Here is a 19,891-nt window from a genome sequence, read left to right as displayed (position 1 = left end):
CATCCCAAGCTCCTCTTTCCTCTCAGTTACATAATCTGTGTTGAGTCAAAATGACCATTAAGATGACCCCCGAGGCTGAGAAATGAAAACCACATACAATGTGTCCGATACAGGAGAACTTTATTGAAATTGAAGCAAATTTTGAAAACAAAGCTTAAAAGTAAAATTTAATGAAAAATAATAACCCAAGCACCATGGGAATTCCCCCCCACCCGGATTTACAAGGAGTGAACTCCCAGAGCCCACAGGTCTCAGCTCAGGACAGGGTACCGCTCACATCCTGCAAAGCACACAGTTGTGTCCTGTAGCCTGGTTCCAAAAGTTCAGACATTTGCCACCAAATACAGAACACTATAGCTTCCTACTAACACAACAGTGACAACTGACTCCTATATTTATCTCAATGACTTGAAAGGGGGTTAGATTCACCAAAAAAACTTGACATTCCAGTTTGGGAAGCACCATTTGGAATATGCCCATAATTCCATCCTGAGAAAGCGCAGCGTTTGCAGGTGCATGTCCCCGGGTCCGGTCTGGGTTTGCACCCACCAGAAGTGAAGAACCACTGACTTATAGGGACAGGCCGCTCCCTGTGACTTCCTCTCCTCAGGGAATCGTCACCTCCAGGGCACCTGGGGCTGGAGGACAGTCTTAGTGGCCATGGGTGTGTCCCTCCCAGTCACTCTCTTCAGAGGACGAGGACACCTGAAAGTCCTCATAGAGAACACTCCAGGAGCCTGGGGTGCGGGGACACTCAGGCTCCCTGCAGTCAGGGGGGCTCAGAGCAGGAGGGGCTGGCTTCTCAGCAGGCGGGGGAGGCATCTGGCCATGGGTGTCTCCCTCCGAGTCACTCTCTTCAGAGGAAGAGGACACCTGAAGGTCCTCGTGGAGAACACCCCAGGAGCCTGGGGTGCGGGGACACTCAGGCTCCCTGCAGTCAGGGGGGCTCAGAGCAGGAGGGGCTGGCTTCTCAGCAGGCGGGGGAGGCATCTGGCCATGGGTGTCTCCCTCCGAGTCACTCTCTTCAGAGGAAGAGGACACCTGAAGGTCCTCGTGGAGAACACCCCAGGAGCCTGGGGTGCGGGGACACTCAGGCTCCCTGCAGTCAGGGGGGCTCAGAGCAGGAGGGGCTGGCTTCTCAGCAGGTGGGGGCAGGGGAGGCCCCATGTACCTGCAGTTCCACCAGCCTTTGCCTACTCTCCTGAAGAGCATCCTGAGAGGCTGGCCTGGAACAAGGCTAGTGGGCTGAGGTTGGGCTGGGGTGCAGGCTTGGATGGCGTTGGAGACAGATCTGCCTAGTGGAGGCTGTGGGGCAGGGCTTGGCAGCTGGGCAGGTGTCTTCCTGGTCACGTGGGGCTTCACTGTGGTTCCACGTCCAGTGGTACTGCGATTAAGCTGGAGATGCTGGAAGGCCCCCAGGTTTGATGTCAGCAAGTTCTTCCAGGGGGTTCTTGCAGGGCTGAGTCTAGGTATCTTTTGGGGGTGCAGACAAGGCTGGATGGAGCTCTGGGCAGATCTCTTGCCTGGAGCCTGGACGCTGCTGCGGGGGTGCTGCAGCAGACTTTTCCTGCCAAGAGCCACCAAAGGCTGGGTGGATTTCGGGTCATCTTTCCTGACAGGTGGCCTACTTGGCTGCTCCAGTTCCAGGAGGGATTTCCTCTTGGGTGGCTGGATGAGCATTGGCCTGTGAGGATGCTGTAGCAGAAGACAAAACAGAACAACTGAAGTTAGAATTGCCTCACCGTCCAATAAAAATGCAAAGTACCTGACACACAAGTCACAGGATTCACTTTCTACATGGTGAGGTGTGCAACCTCAGGGGTGAGCATGAAAAAGAGCATGACAGCATCACCTGGATATATTTACACATCAACTAGGAAAACAGAAAGATTCCAACAGTGCCTCTTGTTAAAAAAAGAGAGGAACCAAGGCTTTTTGTCCCCTCTTCGAGGGACTGTACACAGCTTGGTGTTTTGCAGGCACTGAGGGCAAATTGAGTTTTGAGGGACAGTTTTGCAGGATGTGTCACAGTTACAGCCATGTGGTCTAACGTGAAGGAGGCTACTTACAGGACGCCACTGGCATCATCACCTCCACTTCCCCACAGCACACACTGCCAGACCTGCAAGTCAGAATGCAAATCAAAGAAACCCAGGAAAATGCCATCTGAAAAGTACTCTGAGGGATCACATTGGTGGGGAAAGACTGGTACAACTTCCCCCCCACAGGAGGAGAGGGAGGCCAACCAGGGTTGCCCAGGGGAGAGAGCGGGACCCGGGGACTCACCCTCACATAGTCGCAGGATTCCGTCACTTCCTTCCAGCACCACTGCTGCCCCTGTGGTCTCCCAGGAAGTCTCTGGAGTAACTTCAGCTGATGCCCCGCTTGCCTGCAGAACAAAGCACGTTAAGCGGCAGGATCCCAAGATCTCCTTGTCACATTTGGGACAGACAACCCCGTGGCCTCTCCTAGTTTGGGGCTGTTGTACCAACCCCTCTTCCCTCATCTCACATCCTTCCCCCACCTCCAGGGACACCTCCAGGTTTTCCCAGGACACTCCTCCTCTTTGTCTCTCTGGCCTGGGTGCCTCTCATGTACAAAGCTGCATATATATGTTCTCCAGCTCCCTGGAGTGACCTCGAGGCGTATTAGGAACTCCTGAGTGTGGCCCCCTGAGGATGTAGCCCCTGTCTGTCTCCTCAGTGTTCCTGCCATTCCTAGACCTGGCTGAGCACACGGTGTAGAAAAGGAGGGGAAGAGTCTGCAGCGAGTTCAACCCAGAGCCTGGTGCCACCTCCCCCATGGCTCACTGTGGCCTCTGCTCCTTGTCTCTCTCAGCCAGGTTACAGGTCCTCAGGGTCTGCAGGACTTGAAGCTTCCGTGGTTCCAGATTCTCCTTCCCGAGTCTGCAACCCAAGGGTTGGGGGGCCAGGGCCCCTTGCCAGCGCTTCATGGGGCACCGGACACTACTTGCTTTGTGTCCGAAGGCTCCACAGTCCCTGCACTTCACCTGTGGGTGGAGGAGAAAAAGGTCAAGGAGTCAGCAGAAATCATGGGCACATGTCCAGAGACAGTGCAAGGACAGATGGAGAGAGGCGAATATGGATTCTGGAGAAAGGACAGAGGCACATGGTTCATTAGGTGCCAGGATCTTCCTGATACTCTGGGGCTTCCCACTGCCTTTGTTAGGGAGCATCTCAAGAGGAAGGGCTGGAGGTCTCAGCAGGAACAGAAAGACCCAGATGGGAAGGTTTGGATAAGACCAGGCAGGACATAACACTAAGGAAGGGTCAGCTGGTTCTGGCCCAGGTTGCCTGAGGAGCAGATCCCAAGGCAACTGCCTTTGGGTGGGAATGGACAAGTGAGTGATGGAGCCGCCGGGACATTCCAGGTCCAAACCCTGACTCTGGAGCCCAAGCCACCCCTGGTTCCCCATGGGCTCGACCCGCACGTACCCTAGGATCTTCATCCTGTGGTGCAGGAGCCCTCTGACCCCCTGGTCCTGGGGGTCGCTTCTTTGCTTTCTGGGCTTGAAAGGATCTCCAGGTCCTAGACTGTGTGCAACGACTGGCCATCGTCCACAGCTCCTTGGAGGTCAATCTTAATTTGTGGATTGTCTCTGTATAAAGAGAGAAAACTTTGAAATTCAGGCAGAGACACAAGTCACCCATGTCTGCTCTGTCCCAAATAATGGTCCGGGGGGCCTCACGGCCAATAAACAAATCCAGGTTTCTGACACTTTGACTCCTCCTGCCCAGACAGTTCCCCGTTGTCTCCTGATTACCTGCCCACAGGTTAGGACCCTGGCTTTGTTAGAAGTTCCAGGCAGAACTCTGAATTTAGATTTGCATCCTTGGAAGACTAATTTGAGAGACTATGTTTATGTGTCCCACAATGCAATCTAAGAGATAAAATAAGACAAGATTTCCCCACGTGGACACAAATAATTATGCTATGGGAAGGCTACCTGTACTATCATGGCACAGACACTTGAAAATCAAAACGAAGTATCATAACCTCTTAAAATTCTGACTCTCGTATTTAATATCAGAGAATGAAATTTTCAAATAAAAATTCACTGAAAATAATTATTTTATTCTCCATGTGATTAGAAGATTCACTGCTGAGGATCTGGACTGTTTTCTGAAAAATATTGTGTTTTTGCCTAGTTACTAATAATGTGAAACCCACCTTTGAACCAAGGATGAGCAAGTAATTTCCCAGGCATTCAATGCCCAAAGACGGTCCCAACACGTTTTCATAACTGCTCCTCCAGTGCCAACTTCAGTGTGCCAGGATGCTAAATTCCTTAGCATTTGAATCCTCACGTAATAACAGCATTCAGAAAGATGTATTTGTCAGCCTCTGTTCTCAGAATTCCTACTGAAATTAAATTATTCAGATCATTCTCTGACACAACACCTGAAACTCAACTTAAAAGGAGGTAAAGATTTGAATAAAACCTGAAACAGTAAAACGCCTAGAAGAAAACAAAGGCAACTTGCTCTTTAACAAAGTGTCCAATCAACAGAAACATGGGTGATGAAAAATAGTACATATAGTCAATAGAAATCTATCCAGCCACCAATAAGTTGAAATGTTGTTACTTTCACCAACATAGGAACCTTACTGTTATGAGGCTAATGAAGTAACTCAGATGCAAAAGGCTTCACTTCTATTTAGAATGCTCAGACCAAATAAAAAGGAAATAAACCACGCGCTCCATGAACAAACCAAATGACCAACACCCCCCCCCACAGGCCCACAGAAGAGAACAGTGGATACTTGAAAGGAAGCTTGTGGACACAGGCACATGGTAAATGAGCTCTAATATGTGGAGACAGAGAATAAGGTATATTTTGGTGGTGAGCATGAACAATGTTTACAAAATTTGAAATCTAGTATTATACAAATTAAACATCTATTATGAATAGTCAATGTTATTTAATTTCACAAATAATATGATAAGCAAAACCTAACCTATTGACAAGCCAAATCGTTATGTATCATTACTAAAATTTTCTTCCCTGGAGAGATATGCTGCATGCCAAATGTAAAGCAAACGATGACAAGATTAAGCATAGTTTCTCCTATCTTTCACTATATTCCAAAAGATCAGGGGGGGGGGTGTGAAATACCTCAAGTGGAGGAAATAAAGCATTCTTGGTGTTTGAGGTAGTTTCAAGGGGAAATGACCCTTAGCTCACCAGGTGTCGTCTAACCCAAAGTCACACGACCTTTAGCTTTTCCTAATCGGTCAAGGAGAGTGACCACTTTTGAACCTAAAACATCATCAAGGCACCTATAAAAAGACCAAAATCTGGACTTGACTCATCTGTGGAACACAAAACAAACAAACAAACAAGCAAGCAAGCAAACAAAGGACTGAAAAAGGTGAGAGGAAATTGAAGGGCAGACTAACACACATCTCTTCAGAAAACAGACCAGTAAATGTGTGATGGGAACCACCAGGGGGCCTAACTGGTGAAAGGGTCTCAGGTTGGTAAGAGAAAACAACCAGAGATTGTGGTGCCAAGCACTTTTATGTTCAAGTGGCTTGAGATGTATTTTTTGACACAGAAAATCTTCTATTGAATGATAAAGGAAAGAAAACATTCCAGGTACCAATTTAGATAATCCATGTCCATGTGTTGGGCAAAATGATGACCTACTTGTATACAGGTGGGTTCCAAAGGATTATCTGAATAAAAATTAAATAAAAAATGGAAACCAGTTGTGTACCTCCTGTCTATCAGGGAATGCTCCACAAAGTGGCTGCTGGACGCATTTGAATGCAACATATGAAACTGTGAATGTGGATGAGGAAAGGGCAACAGGGGAACTGCACGTACTTGTCTGAGCCTATTCTGCCACAAATTGACATGGCATTTCAGTGTTCTACACCATCAAGGAGAGCAGTCACATTGAGTCTATTACATATGGAGTGCACCATGAGAAAAACTAGTATTGGTTGAGGATACTCATGTATACAACGCATAAAAACTCACAGAAAAGCAGAGAAGTGGAGAAAAAAAAAGGGGGGGGGAGAAGAGTAGAGGAGAGCAGAAGAAACACCCCGTCAGTGAAGAGACCAAAGGATCACTGGAGGAAAAACACCCAAAAAAACCCCAACAAAACAGAGGGGTCCAAATGTGTCAAAAGTATCAACAGATTGGTAGGGGAGAAAGAAAATTAGTGGTACCAAGGTTACTGATGTATTAATGGATGGAAAAATATGTTGATAAATGCAGAAATAAGCTCTTCTACTATAAAAAAAAAGATTCACAAAAGAAAAGAGTAAGTTTCCAAGGAAAGAATAAGAGCCAGCATATTTAACCACAAGACTTTCTATTGCTGAATTTCTCCAAGGGAATAGCCTAAGAACAAGAAAGGTGGCGATGCCCAGGGTCCCTTGCAGAAGAATCAGCTGAAAAGGTGGATGAGGAGAGGGTGCAGGGCGGAGGAGGTACCTGCCCTTTCTTGCCTGACCAAGTCGTGTGGCAAAGTCACACGACTTTATTGGATCGACAGTTTTCATGGATTCATATCACTTTGAGCGATGAAGTCTGGAATGTGTTTGAGAAAATGCTTGCATCTCCAGATACACTCATCTGTGCAAAACCAAACATGTCCACAATGGCACAGAAGTGACAAACCCCAAGGAGGAAAGAAAGGACAGAAGGGAAGACATCATTCCACAAAGCGCCCAGTGCATAACTCGGAAAAGAGCATGGGGTCCGAACTGGATACCTGCCTCTCCACAGGCTGGGAGGTGAGAAAAAGCCAGAGGCTGGAGACCAGGATAAGGAGGGGATTCGGGCCCGAAAAAGTTTTCTCAACTAAGAAATATGCACCACTGCCATTAGGAATGTTAAGATGAAATTGAAGAAAATGCGACGAAGAAAGACCAGAGGGAGCATCCCAAGGGTGAGAACCCAGGCCCCAAAGGGTGTCAGAAATGTGGCTGCACTCCAGGCCCCAGGACTGAATGTGCGGCCTGAAAGCGGGCCTCCCTCGCAAGGGACCCTGGGGGAACCGCCTTCTCCCGCCTGATCCAGGCACGTGGCAAAGTCACATGACCTTGAGGGGAACTGCCACATTCCAGGAGGCCTCCAACACGGAGCCTCCCAAGGCTGGAATCCACCTGGAGAAAATGCTTGCATCTCTTGCCGACACTCCTCTGTGCAACACCAACCACCCTCCCCAAAGGCACAGAAGTGCAAACATTGAGGGAGGAAAGCGAAGCACAGAAGACAACACCCCCCTTCACAGAACAGACCCGTGGATTCATCCCCAAGCGGCAGGGGGCTCCGATGGTAAAGCACCTCCGCAGCTTGGTGACTGAGGAGATGCAGAGGCCCTGGTGTCCAGGGTCGTTTGCACATCCTGCTGTCCTTCAAACGGCTGCCTCCACACAGAAAACCTCTCGCCTCGTCTGGCGGGCAGGATACCGGAATGCAGAAAGTCAAGATTGCAAGGGAGAGGATCCAGGCCCACACGTTCATCCAAAGGACTGACTGTGTGTTGCTGGAAATCTCCGAGGGATTCACCCGAGAACACGATCCCATCAGACCTGAAACCCAGCCATGTACTTCTGTCCTCCAAGATCTCCTGAAAAAGTGGCTGTTGCCCAGGCTCCCTTGGAGAAGATGCAGCTGAATTGGGGGATGAGGCAAGGGGGCGGGGTGGGGGTATGTTCCCCTTCTTGCCTGACCCTGTCCTGGTGCCAATTTGCATGCCCTTTCTTGGATCGAGAGCTTTCAAGGACGCCTCTCCCCCGTGGAGGGAGGAAGTCTGGAGTTCCCTTTGAGAACATGCTTCCCTCCCTGGGCGACACGCGTGTGTGCAACACCCAACATGCCCCACACTGGCACAGGAGTGCAAACCCCAAGGAGGAAAGCAAAGGACAGCAGGGAAGTCGTCCTCTCACAAAGCGCCCAGTGCATCCGTCAGGAACGAGCAGGGGGTCCCAGCGGCTTAACAGCCTCTCCACAGGCTGGGGAGTGAGAGAAAGCCAAGAGGCTGGAGCCAAGCCTAAGTAGGGGATTTGGGCCCCCAAGTGTCTTCGTCATCCCCAAACAATCCCCGACTGCCATGAGGAATGGTTGACAAAAGCCCACAGGGCGAGAACCCAGGCCCCAAACCCTTTAGCCTCGGGACAAACCGTGTGTCCGCTGGTGGGATTCTCCGAGGGATTAGCTGAGCAACGAATTCACGTCAGGCCTGCAATGCAGCCACGAAGCCCCTGTCTGTCGGGAGAGTCTCCGCAAGGTGGCTCCTCTCCAGGCTCCAGGACTGAATGTGCGGCCTGAAAGCGGGCCTCCCTCGCAAGGGACCCTGGGGGAACCGCCTTCTCCCGCCTGATCCAGGCACGTGGCAAAGTCACATGACCTTGAGGGGAACTGCCACATTCCAGGAGGCCTCCAACACGGAGCCTCCCAAGGCTGGAATCCACCTGGAGAAAATGCTTGCATCTCTTGCCGACACTCCTCTGTGCAACACCAACCACCCTCCCCAAAGGCACAGAAGTGCAAACATTGAGGGAGGAAAGCGAAGCACAGAAGACAACACCCCCCTTCACAGAACAGACCCGGGGATTCATCCCGAAGCGGCAGGGGGCTCCGATGGTAAAGCGCCTCCGCAGCTTGGTGACTGAGGAAATGCAGAGGCCCTGGTGTCCAGGGTCGTTTGCACATCCTGCTGTCCTTCAAACGGCTGCCTCCACACAGAAAACCTCTCGCCTCGTCTGGCGGGCAGGATACCGGAATGCAGAAAGTCAAGATTGCAAGGGAGAGGATCCAGGCCCACACGTTCATCCAAAGGACTGACTGTATGTTGCTGGAATTCTCCGAGGGATTCACCCGAGAACACGATCCCATCAGACCTGAAACCCAGCCATGTACTTCTGTCCTCCAAGATCTCCTGAAAAAGTGGCTGTTGCCCAGGCTCCCTTGGAGAAGATGCAGCTGAATTGGGGGATGAGGCAAGGGGGCGGGGTGGGGGTATGTTCCCCTTCTTGCCTGACCCTGTCCTGGTGCCAATTTGCATGCCCTTTCTTGGATCGAGAGCTTTCAAGGACGCCTCTCCCCCGTGGAGGGAGGAAGTCTGGAGTTCCCTTTGAGAACATGCTTCCCTCCCTGGGCGACACGCGTGTGTGCAACACCCAACATGCCCCACACTGGCACAGGAGTGCAAACCCCAAGGAGGAAAGCAAAGGACAGCAGGGAAGTCGTCCTCTCACAAAGCGCCCAGTGCATCCGTCAGGAACGAGCAGGGGGTCCCAGCGGCTTAACAGCCTCTCCACAGGCTGGGGAGTGAGAGAAAGCCAAGAGGCTGGAGCCAAGCCTAAGTAGGGGATTTGGGCCCCCAAGTGTCTTCGTCATCCCCAAACAATCCCCGACTGCCATGAGGAATGGTTGACAAAAGCCCACAGGGCGAGAACCCAGGCCCCAAACCCTTTCGCCTCGGGACAAACCGTGTGTCCGCTGGTGGGATTCTCCGAGGGATTAGCTGAGCAACGAATTCACGTCAGGCCTGCAATGCAGCCACGAAGCCCCTGTCTGTCGGGAGAGTCTCCGCAAGGTGGCTCCTCTCCAGGCTCCAGGACTGAATGTGCGGCCGGAAAGCGGGCCTCCCTCGCAAGGGACCCTGGGGGAACCGCCTTCTCCCGCCTGATCCAGGCACGTGGCAAAGTCACATGACCTTGAGGGGAACTGCCACATTCCAGGAGGCCTCCAACACGGAGCCTCCCAAGGCTGGAATCCACCTGGAGAAAATGCTTGCATCTCTTGCCGACACTCCTCTGTGCAACACCAACCACCCTCCCCAAAGGCACAGAAGTGCAAACATTGAGGGAGGAAAGCGAAGCACAGAAGACAACACCCCCCTTCACAGAACACACCCGTGGATTCATCCACAAGCGGCAGGGGGCTCCGATGGTAAAGCGCCTCCGCAGCTTGGTGACTGAGGAATGCAGAGGCCCTGGTGTCCAGGGTCGTTTGCACATCCTGCTGTCCTTCAAACGGCTGCCTCCACACAGAAAACCTCTCGCCTCGTCTGGCGGGCAGGATACCGGAATGCAGAAAGTCAAGATTGCAAGGGAGAGGATCCAGGCCCACACGTTCATCCAAAGGACTGACTGTGGTTGCTGGAAATCTCCGAGGGATTCACCCGAGAACACGATCCCATCAGACCTGAAACCCAGCCATGTACTTCTGTCCTCCAAGATCTCCTGAAAAAGTGGCTGTTGCCCAGGCTCCCTTGGAGAAGATGCAGCTGAATTGGGGGATGAGGCAAGGGGGCGGGGTGGGGGTATGTTCCCCTTCTTGCCTGACCCTGTCCTGGTGCCAATTTGCATGCCCTTTCTTGGATCGAGAGCTTTCAAGGACGCCTCTCCCCCGTGGAGGGAGGAAGTCTGGAGTTCCCTTTGAGAACATGCTTCCCTCCCTGGGCGACACGCGTGTGTGCAACACCCAACATGCCCCACACTGGCACAGGAGTGCAAACCCCAAGGAGGAAAGCAAAGGACAGCAGGGAAGTCGTCCTCTCACAAAGCGCCCAGTGCATCCGTCAGGAACGAGCAGGGGGTCCCAGCGGCTTAACAGCCTCTCCACAGGCTGGGGAGTGAGAGAAAGCCAAGAGGCTGGAGCCAAGCCTAAGTAGGGGATTTGGGCCCCCAAGTGTCTTCGTCATCCCCAAACAATCCCCGACTGCCATGAGGAATGGTTGACAAAAGCCCACAGGGCGAGAACCCAGGCCCCAAACCCTTTCGCCTCGGGACAAACCGTGTGTCCGCTGGTGGGATTCTCCGAGGGATTAGCTGAGCAACGAATTCACGTCAGGCCTGCAATGCAGCCACGAAGCCCCTGTCTGTCGGGAGAGTCTCCGCAAGGTGGCTCCTCTCCAGGCTCCAGGACTGAATGTGCGGCCGGAAAGCGGGCCTCCCTCGCAAGGGACCCTGGGGGAACCGCCTTCTCCCGCCTGATCCAGGCACGTGGCAAAGTCACATGACCTTGAGGGGAACTGCCACATTCCAGGAGGCCTCCAACACGGAGCCTCCCAAGGCTGGAATCCACCTGGAGAAAATGCTTGCATCTCTTGCCGACACTCCTCTGTGCAACACCAACCACCCTCCCCAAAGGCACAGAAGTGCAAACATTGAGGGAGGAAAGCGAAGCACAGAAGAAAACACCCCCCTTCACAGAACAGACCCGTGGATTCATCCACAAGCGGCAGGGGGCTCCGATGGTAAAGCGCCTCCGCAGCTTGGTGACTGAGGAAATGCAGAGGCCCTGGTGTCCAGGGTCGTTTGCACATCCTGCTGTCCTTCAAACGGCTGCCTCCACACAGAAAACCTCTCGCCTCGTCTGGCGGGCAGGATACCGGAATGCAGAAAGTCAAGATTGCAAGGGAGAGGATCCAGGCCCACACGTTCATCCAAAGGACTGACTGTGTGTTGCTGGAAATCTCCGAGGGATTCACCCGAGAACACGATCCCATCAGACCTGAAACCCAGCCATGTACTTCTGTCCTCCAAGATCTCCTGAAAAAGTGGCTGTTGCCCAGGCTCCCTTGGAGAAGATGCAGCTGAATTGGGGGATGAGGCAAGGGGGCGGGGTGGGGGTATGTTCCCCTTCTTGCCTGACCCTGTCCTGGTGCCAATTTGCATGCCCTTTCTTGGATCGAGAGCTTTCAAGGACGCCTCTCCCCCGTGGAGGGAGGAAGTCTGGAGTTCCCTTTGAGAACATGCTTCCCTCCCTGGGCGACACGCGTGTGTGCAACACCCAACATGCCCCACACTGGCACAGGAGTGCAAACCCCAAGGAGGAAAGCAAAGGACAGCAGGGAAGTCGTCCTCTCACAAAGCGCCCAGTGCATCCGTCAGGAACGAGCAGGGGGTCCCAGCGGCTTAACAGCCTCTCCACAGGCTGGGGAGTGAGAGAAAGCCAAGAGGCTGGAGCCAAGCCTAAGTAGGGGATTTGGGCCCCCAAGTGTCTTCGTCATCCCCAAACAATCCCCGACTGCCATGAGGAATGGTTGACAAAAGCCCACAGGGCGAGAACCCAGGCCCCAAACCCTTTCGCCTCGGGACAAACCGTGTGTCCGCTGGTGGGATTCTCCGAGGGATTAGCTGAGCAACGAATTCACGTCAGGCCTGCAATGCAGCCACGAAGCCCCTGTCTGTCGGGAGAGTCTCCGCAAGGTGGCTCCTCTCCAGGCTCCAGGACTGAATGTGCGGCCTGAAAGCGGGCCTCCCTCGCAAGGGACCCTGGGGGAACCGCCTTCTCCCGCCTGATCCAGGCACGTGGCAAAGTCACATGACCTTGAGGGGAACTGCCACATTCCAGGAGGCCTCCAACACGGAGCCTCCCAAGGCTGGAATCCACCTGGAGAAAATGCTTGCATCTCTTGCCGACACTCCTCTGTGCAACACCAACCACCCTCCCCAAAGGCACAGAAGTGCAAACATTGAGGGAGGAAAGCGAAGCACAGAAGACAACACCCCCCTTCACAGAACAGACCCGTGGATTCATCCACAAGCGGCAGGGGGCTCCGATGGTAAAGCGCCTCCGCAGCTTGGTGACTGAGGAAATGCAGAGGCCCTGGTGTCCAGGGTGGTTTGCACATCCTGCTGTCCTTCAGACGGCTGCCTCCACACAGAAAACCTCTCGCCTCGTCTGGCGGGCAGGATACCGGAATGCAGAAAGTCAAGATTGCAAGGGAGAGGATCCAGGCCCACACGTTCATCCAAAGGACTGACTGTATGTTGCTGGAATTCTCCGAGGGATTCACCCGAGAACACGATCCCATCAGACCTGAAACCCAGCCATGTACTTCTGTCCTCCAAGATCTCCTGAAAAAGTGGCTGTTGCCCAGGCTCCCTTGGAGAAGATGCAGCTGAATTGGGGGATGAGGCAAGGGGGCGGGGTGGGGGTATGTTCCCCTTCTTGCCTGACCCTGTCCTGGTGCCAATTTGCATGCCCTTTCTTGGATCGAGAGCTTTCAAGGACGCCTCTCCCCCGTGGAGGGAGGAAGTCTGGAGTTCCCTTTGAGAACATGCTTCCCTCCCTGGGCGACACGCGTGTGTGCAACACCCAACATGCCCCACACTGGCACAGGAGTGCAAACCCCAAGGAGGAAAGCAAAGGACAGCAGGGAAGTCGTCCTCTCACAAAGCGCCCAGTGCATCCGTCAGGAACGAGCAGGGGGTCCCAGCGGCTTAACAGCCTCTCCACAGGCTGGGGAGTGAGAGAAAGCCAAGAGGCTGGAGCCAAGCCTAAGTAGGGGATTTGGGCCCCCAAGTGTCTTCGTCATCCCCAAACAATCCCCGACTGCCATGAGGAATGGTTGACAAAAGCCCACAGGGCGAGAACCCAGGCCCCAAACCCTTTAGCCTCGGGACAAACCGTGTGTCCGCTGGTGGGATTCTCCGAGGGATTAGCTGAGCAACGAATTCACGTCAGGCCTGCAATGCAGCCACGAAGCCCCTGTGTGTCGGGAGAGTCTCCGCAAGGTGGCTCCTCTCCAGGCTCCAGGACTGAATGTGCGGCCGGAAAGCGGGCCTCCCTCGCAAGGGACCCTGGGGGAACCGCCTTCTCCCGCCTGATCCAGGCACGTGGCAAAGTCACATGACCTTGAGGGGAACTGCCACATTCCAGGAGGCCTCCAACACGGAGCCTCCCAAGGCTGGAATCCACCTGGAGAAAATGCTTGCATCTCTTGCCGACACTCCTCTGTGCAACACCAACCACCCTCCCCAAAGGCACAGAAGTGCAAACATTGAGGGAGGAAAGCGAAGCACAGAAGACAACACCCCCCTTCACAGAGCAGTCCTGTGGATTTGTCCCTGATGATGTTGGCCTTCCGATGTTGTAGCACCTCCACAGCTTTTGAGTGAGTCAGTGCTGTTGCCAGTGGTCCCCATTGTATTATGTACGTATAACTGTTGTGTAAATAGCTGCTTAGATTCACAATATCCCTTGACTCTTATTCCTGAATGTATTCTGCCATCAAAAAATCTAGGTTCCAAATGAGAGTATCCTGCCCACGTGTTCAGCCATGGGACTAACTCTCTGCTCTTGATTACTGTGAGGAATTACCCCAAGGTCCCTTTCAAGTTGTACCTATAATCCAGCCCCTTGCTACTGTCTTCTCAGAGATTCTCAGAAATTTACCTGCTCTCCAGTCTTCTTTGCAGAAGATTCATCTGAACTTTTGGCTGAGGAGAGGTGCAGGCTGTGGGGTGTCCCAGGAGGCCCATCCTGTCCTTTCTTGCCTGCCCTGTCCTTCTTCAAATCATATGTCCTTTATTGGGTTGACACCTTTCAAATATACTTATCACATTGATCCTATTATGTCTACTATTCACCTTTAGGAAATGTTTGTATCTCTGACTTCTTGCCTCTGTGCAACATTTTACACATTATTTAAGGACTCTTAGTTGATAACATTGATTTTTTAAAGGGAAGGATTGAAAATAATATCCTTCTTTACTGTACAGATGCATGGTTTCTTCTGGAATCATCACTGGGTCCCAAATTGTAAAGCATGTCCCGTTTTGTAATTGCAATATACAAAATCCTGGGTCCTGTGTTATTATATTCTTAACTATGTCCTTTAAATCTGTACTTTGACCCCAAGAAATTATCTTCTCTTATACCAGCAATGGTACACAAATGAATATTTTTCATTTTTCACGTTATTCAATCATCTCCAAAACTTTTAGATTCAGGCTTACTGTCCACTGGTGGATTTCTCTGTTGGAATAATATAATAAGAAATTACAGTTACAAAAAAAAGCATTGATAAAATAAGGAGGAAATTGAAGAATAGAGAACGTCTCTTCAGATAACAGACCAGCAAATGATAAATGAGTTACATCAGGGAAACTCACTGCTGAAAATTCACAGATTGCCAAATAAAGTATGTGAAATTTTGGTCTTGAGCACTTTTATGTTCAAATGGTTTGAGATCTATGTTTTGAAACAGAAAAGTTTTGTATTATAAGGAATGATAATGATATTAAAACTTTCAATGTATTAAATTAGAGAATCCTTGTACAAATTTTGAGCAAAATGTTGACCAGTGTGTATATAGGTGGATTCCAAAGAAGGATCATCTGAATAACAAATTTAAATCAAACCTAGATTGCAGCAGTGTACCTCATGTGTATCAAGAAATCTTAAGCAAAATGGTTGCTGGCCACTCTGCAATGCAACATATGAAGCTGCAAAATTGGTTGAGGATAGGGCAACAGGAGAGTTGCCCCTTCCTCTACAACTTTGCCTGCTCCAATGTCACATGATCTTTAGGTATACTAAAACAAAAACAGTGACTGACCACATTGATCCTTATCAATCCTGAAGACACCATTAAAAAACACTAATATCTTTGGACTTTATTCCAGTCCCCAAAACAACACATTCCAAATAATTGCATAGAAGTGAACAAAATTATGGAGGATAGTAACGGACAAAAGAAGAAACATCTCTTCACAGAAGAGACCTGTAGAACAGTCTGGAAACTGCAGGGTGTGCCAATTGAAACAGTGCCTCAACAGGGTGTTAAGAGTTGAGGAGCAGCATTCCTTGTGCTGATTTATATAAGTTACACTGGCCTTGAAAACTGTTGCTGTACAGAGAAAAGACTTTACTGTTATGTGGAGCCAAAGGACAACATTTTTTTCCTACTGGCGAATCTCTCAGAGGGATTAGCAGAATAATGAATTGAACCCAAGTACCTATGGTCAACTAGTGTGTGACAAAGGAGGACAGAACATACAGTGTAAAGAAGAAAGATAGCCTCTTTAATAAATGGTGCTGGGAAAAGAGCAAAGCTACATGTAAAAGAATGAAAGTAGAACATTATTTAACACCATATAAAAAAATAAACTCAAAGTGAATTAAAGACCTAAATATAAGGCCAGACACTATAAAACTCCTAGAGGAAAACATAGCCAGAATGGCCTTTGAAATAAATCACAACAACATATTTTTTGGTCAATCTCCTAGAAAAATTACAATGAAGACACAAATAAACCAATGTGAACGATTTTGATACTTTGATACTCCTGCAGAAACTTGCCTTACCAGGGTCATGATGTTCTGGGAAGCCTGGAAAGTGCAGTGAAGATCACGGTTGTGTCCCCACCAGGGCCAGAAGGGGACAGATGGTGTTGGAGGGATGTTGGAATGAGTGGAGCTGAATTGTGGGGAGAGAGCTGTTGGGAAAGAGAAACTCTGAGATTGGGGCTGATTCTCTTCCCACTTGCTGGGACACTTGTCCTGAATCCCTGTGTGTAGAGGGATAGAAATAAAACTAGACACAACCATTTAGCTCCTTTAGCCACAGGCTTTATCGTTTGAATATCTGAAGCTATTATTCTATTTGCAAATCTTAATGATATACAAAACCCCATATTTCATAGAGCTCAAACTCTTCACTGTCCATGTTATCCCACATTTTCATGAAGAGGTATTTCCCCAAATCACAATATGCCTGATAGTGTGTAAATCATTCTTTAGAGGCTCCCCTCCCTGACCCACTCCCTTTTTGTGGTATGAAATCTAGCTGTCACTCTACTTTGATTTTGAGGATTGCTACATCCTCAGTGTGAGGATTTAATGTTGTGATCCCTGCAGACTTTCTCACTTCATGGCACTGAGGGTGTTTTCTCCAGTCCAAATCCATGCATGGGCCAGAGGCTTGGTTCTTTGAAAGGAGAACTTCTCAGGCTTTAGATTGAAGTACTTTTCCAAGATGAATTATTTCTAAGTATGCTTTAATGTTCCTCAGCATACTTTGGTATTTCTGATACATCATGTTCTTTCCTGTTTCAGTGTTTCCCTTTTCATTGAGTGCCTTATGCATGTCTAGCCTGGTGCTGGGCTGAATGTTTGTTACCAGTGACTACAGGCATAATGCTTCACCACGTGGAGTTGGCTCCCATTTAACAATAGTTATCAATGAAGAATGAGGGGTTATCCTCTGCCCAAGTTGTCTAGGTCTTTTGAGTTGAGAGCTGTTGCTGAAAACATGCATATTATATTTACAGACTGAGTATTCATTGTTTCCTGGGGTCAGGTGGTGACTGAAGGCTTTGCCACAGGGACAACACACACATGATCCACTATCTTGTACTACAGCCTATCTGGATTGAGGAGAATGATGCCTGAAGCATCTTCCATTTTGATTACAGAGGATTCTGCCTTAATGGGTGTGTATTGTGGTGTGTTTAAATAATAAAGTTATGACTGACTTTTCCTGCACTCACCTGACATTTGTGCCACGTTGCCCCAGGTCAGACTGTCTCCTGAGGGCCCCATGATCTTCTCTTCAGTGCTGTGTCCCCTCATGTCGTCCAAGGGGAGAACTGTGACTGAAGTGTCTCCCACAGAACTGACACTCATAGGGCTGCTCTCCAGTGTGGGTTCTGTCATGTCATCTCAGATTAGCAAACTGACTGAAGGCCCTCCTACACTGCTGGCATTCATAAGGTTTCTGTCCAGGGTGGGTCCTTTTGTGCCAAGTCAGTTCAGAGCTTTAATTGAAGGCCTTCCCGCACACGAGACATACATGTGGTTTCTCTCCAGTGTGGATTCTCTTGTGCTGGCTAAGGCCAGAGTTTTGACTAAAGGCTTTCCCACACTGATGACATTCATAGCGCTTCTCTGCAGGATGGATTTTCTCATGTTTTCGAAGGTAAGAGACTTGATTGAAAGTTTTCTCACAGAGCTGGCATGCGTATGGCTTCTCTCCTGTGTGAGTTTTCTCAGATTGTCTCAAGTAGGAACTGTGACTGAAGACTTTTCCACACAGGTGACATTTGCATGGCTTCTCTCCAGTGTGGATCCAATTGTGGTTTCTAAAGTCAGACCTTCGCAAAAAGCCACTTCCTCACAGATGGCATTTATATGGTTACTCTCCATTGTGAGCCCTCTTGTGCCTTCTGAGGCTAAGGCCATTACTGAAGGCTTTCCCACATAGAGGACATTCACATGATTTACCTCTAGTGTGAATGTGATCATGTCCATTATGCAATGACCTTTCACTAGATGATTTCCCAAGTGCTTTTCTGACATTATGTTTTCTTCTTAGGTGAGCTGATAAATGTTGAGGTGGAGGTCTGTGAGTAAATTCATCACTCAAATCATCACATTCAACAGGATCAGATTGTGCGTGGGATACCTGCTTTGGGCAAGAAGATATGAGGCTGTTACAGGTTGGCCTACATCCATGCACCCATTAATTTCCCTACATTAAAAACCCTAGAGCATCAGTCAGTATTAGTCTCATTTTCAAATATTTCTAGTAGTAGTCTCATACTCATGTTGTGTTGCTACCCTGCTGGCACATTTTCTCATTTATAGAATTCTAACCCCAGAGTTGTCCAGTTAATTTGAAGACATCACTATGTTTTAAAGACTAGGAGAAGAGCATGTTTGTGAAATTGGATGTTTTTCCTTAAGTTAACAGTTTTGAGTTCATACTAATTTCTTAACTGATTTCAGGATTTCCAAAATTTGCCCATAAAGAATACCTTAATTCCACGAATGCAATCATGCTCAGTTCCAAGCTTATCTCTTTCCAAGGTCTTTAATTTGGGTGAATATTGTTCACACTCACAAAACTTACTATTGGTGTGGTAGAGGATAGGTGCTTCTTGTTGAGTAGTTGCATGGACATTATTTCTTGTTGGCTAAGGGAAATTTCACTGCCGAAAAAAATAGGAAAACCTTTAGATTTAGGAATGACATTAGGGGAATTATAATGTAGGCAAATAGCAAGATCTTTGGGAGTAAGTTTCAAAAATTGGCACTTAGATGGGGAAATTGTGTCAAATAAAGAAACCCTAGAAACACTAGAAAAATAATTAGCTAATAGGAGAAAAAACAGGATTAAAATATACAAATGTAATATGAAGGAAAATAACTTAAAAGGGAGGGTCAGGACAAGAATCACTATGTGAAAGTTGAACTCTATACACACATTCATTACACAAGTATCCTTCTTCCTGTAGAAAATAAAGTGACATGAGGACATATGAATTGTGACTGATGTATGCACAGAATGACAGCAACGTGAGGAATTTTGCCCCAATGTCCTCACTTCCATTTTAGAATGTATCACTCAGTTCACAAGAGCTTCAGTTGGTATTTCCAAACATAGTCCCCCACGGACCTCAGCCTCTTTGCATTGAAGCACAAGGCCCTGCTGCTCACCTGGACTCTGGCCTTGAAGACTTCCTGTTGCTTCTCTCCACAGCTCTTTGCCTGGCTCCAGCTGGGATATCATATCTACTTTGCTGATTCAATACCCTGTTTAATGAAAAAGAGTGTGTATTTTGAATCTGTGCTAGTTACCCTTTGCTACCCTCAAGTCCAGGGTAAGGTAGTGAGGAAAATAAAGAGATAGGTCAGTGCAGGCAATATCTTCAACAGACAAAACAGTGGGGGTCCTTCCACAGAGCAGGAGGACATCCAGAGCAGGAGCCAAGAGTGCTCACCTGTAGAGGCTGATGTCTATGTGCAAGTTCAAAAACAGAATATAGTCCCCAGTCTTTTCCAAAAGGGAAATATTAAAAGACCCTACATTGGCAGAATATTATTATAAAATAGTATCAGATTATGATGAGCCCCCACAAGAATGATCACAAGTATGTCATTTACACAACTCTGGTCTCAGTCTTCATGCAGTGACTAGAACAGAGGGATTATTTGAAAAATATTTGACAAATTTATTTATGCACTAAAATATCCTTTGAATCCCCAATTCTGTTCTGAGTGTTGAGACTTAGTAGCAACAAATACATGAAATGTGACAAAAATTACATTTCAGTGTGATAATGAAAAGTGCCATGTAAAAAAAAATCTTCCTTTTAGGTAGTTATGAT

At 49.1% G+C, this 19,891-nt stretch overlaps 1 protein-coding gene across 1 annotated transcript; it reads right to left on the bottom strand.

Moving 5' to 3' along the window:
* Positions 1–651: 651 nt before the first annotated feature.
* LOC125121940 (putative protein FAM90A14P) lies at positions 652–3,575 on the bottom strand. The gene is made up of 4 exons (XM_047770233.1): positions 3,456–3,575; positions 2,811–3,010; positions 2,287–2,389; positions 652–1,695 (listed from the first exon to the last, which is right to left on the bottom strand). The coding sequence occupies exons 1-4, from the start codon at positions 3,573–3,575 to the stop codon at positions 652–654; spliced, it is 1,467 nt and encodes a 488-aa protein (XP_047626189.1).
* Between the last annotated feature and the right edge of the window lie 16,316 nt (positions 3,576–19,891).

The sequence above is a fragment of the Phacochoerus africanus genome, chromosome 3, assembly GCF_016906955.1.
Source record: "Phacochoerus africanus isolate WHEZ1 chromosome 3, ROS_Pafr_v1, whole genome shotgun sequence".
NCBI classification, from domain to species: domain Eukaryota; kingdom Metazoa; phylum Chordata; class Mammalia; order Artiodactyla; family Suidae; genus Phacochoerus; species Phacochoerus africanus.
The sequence above is the reverse complement of the archived record's forward strand: the minus strand, read 5'-3'. Positions and strand labels throughout refer to the sequence as shown.

Coding starts and splice junctions, on each gene's coding strand:
- LOC125121940 (XM_047770233.1), bottom strand. CDS start 3,575: ATGGCCAGTCGTTGCACACAGTCTAGGACCTGGAGATCCTTTCAAGCC. Junction 3,011..3,455: donor CACAGGATGAAGATCCTAGG/GTACGTGCGGGT, acceptor CTCCACCCACAG/GTGAAGTGCAGGGACTGTGG. Junction 1,696..2,286: donor AATCCTGCGACTATGTGAGG/GTGAGTCCCCGG, acceptor CTTCTGCTACAG/CATCCTCACAGGCCAATGCT.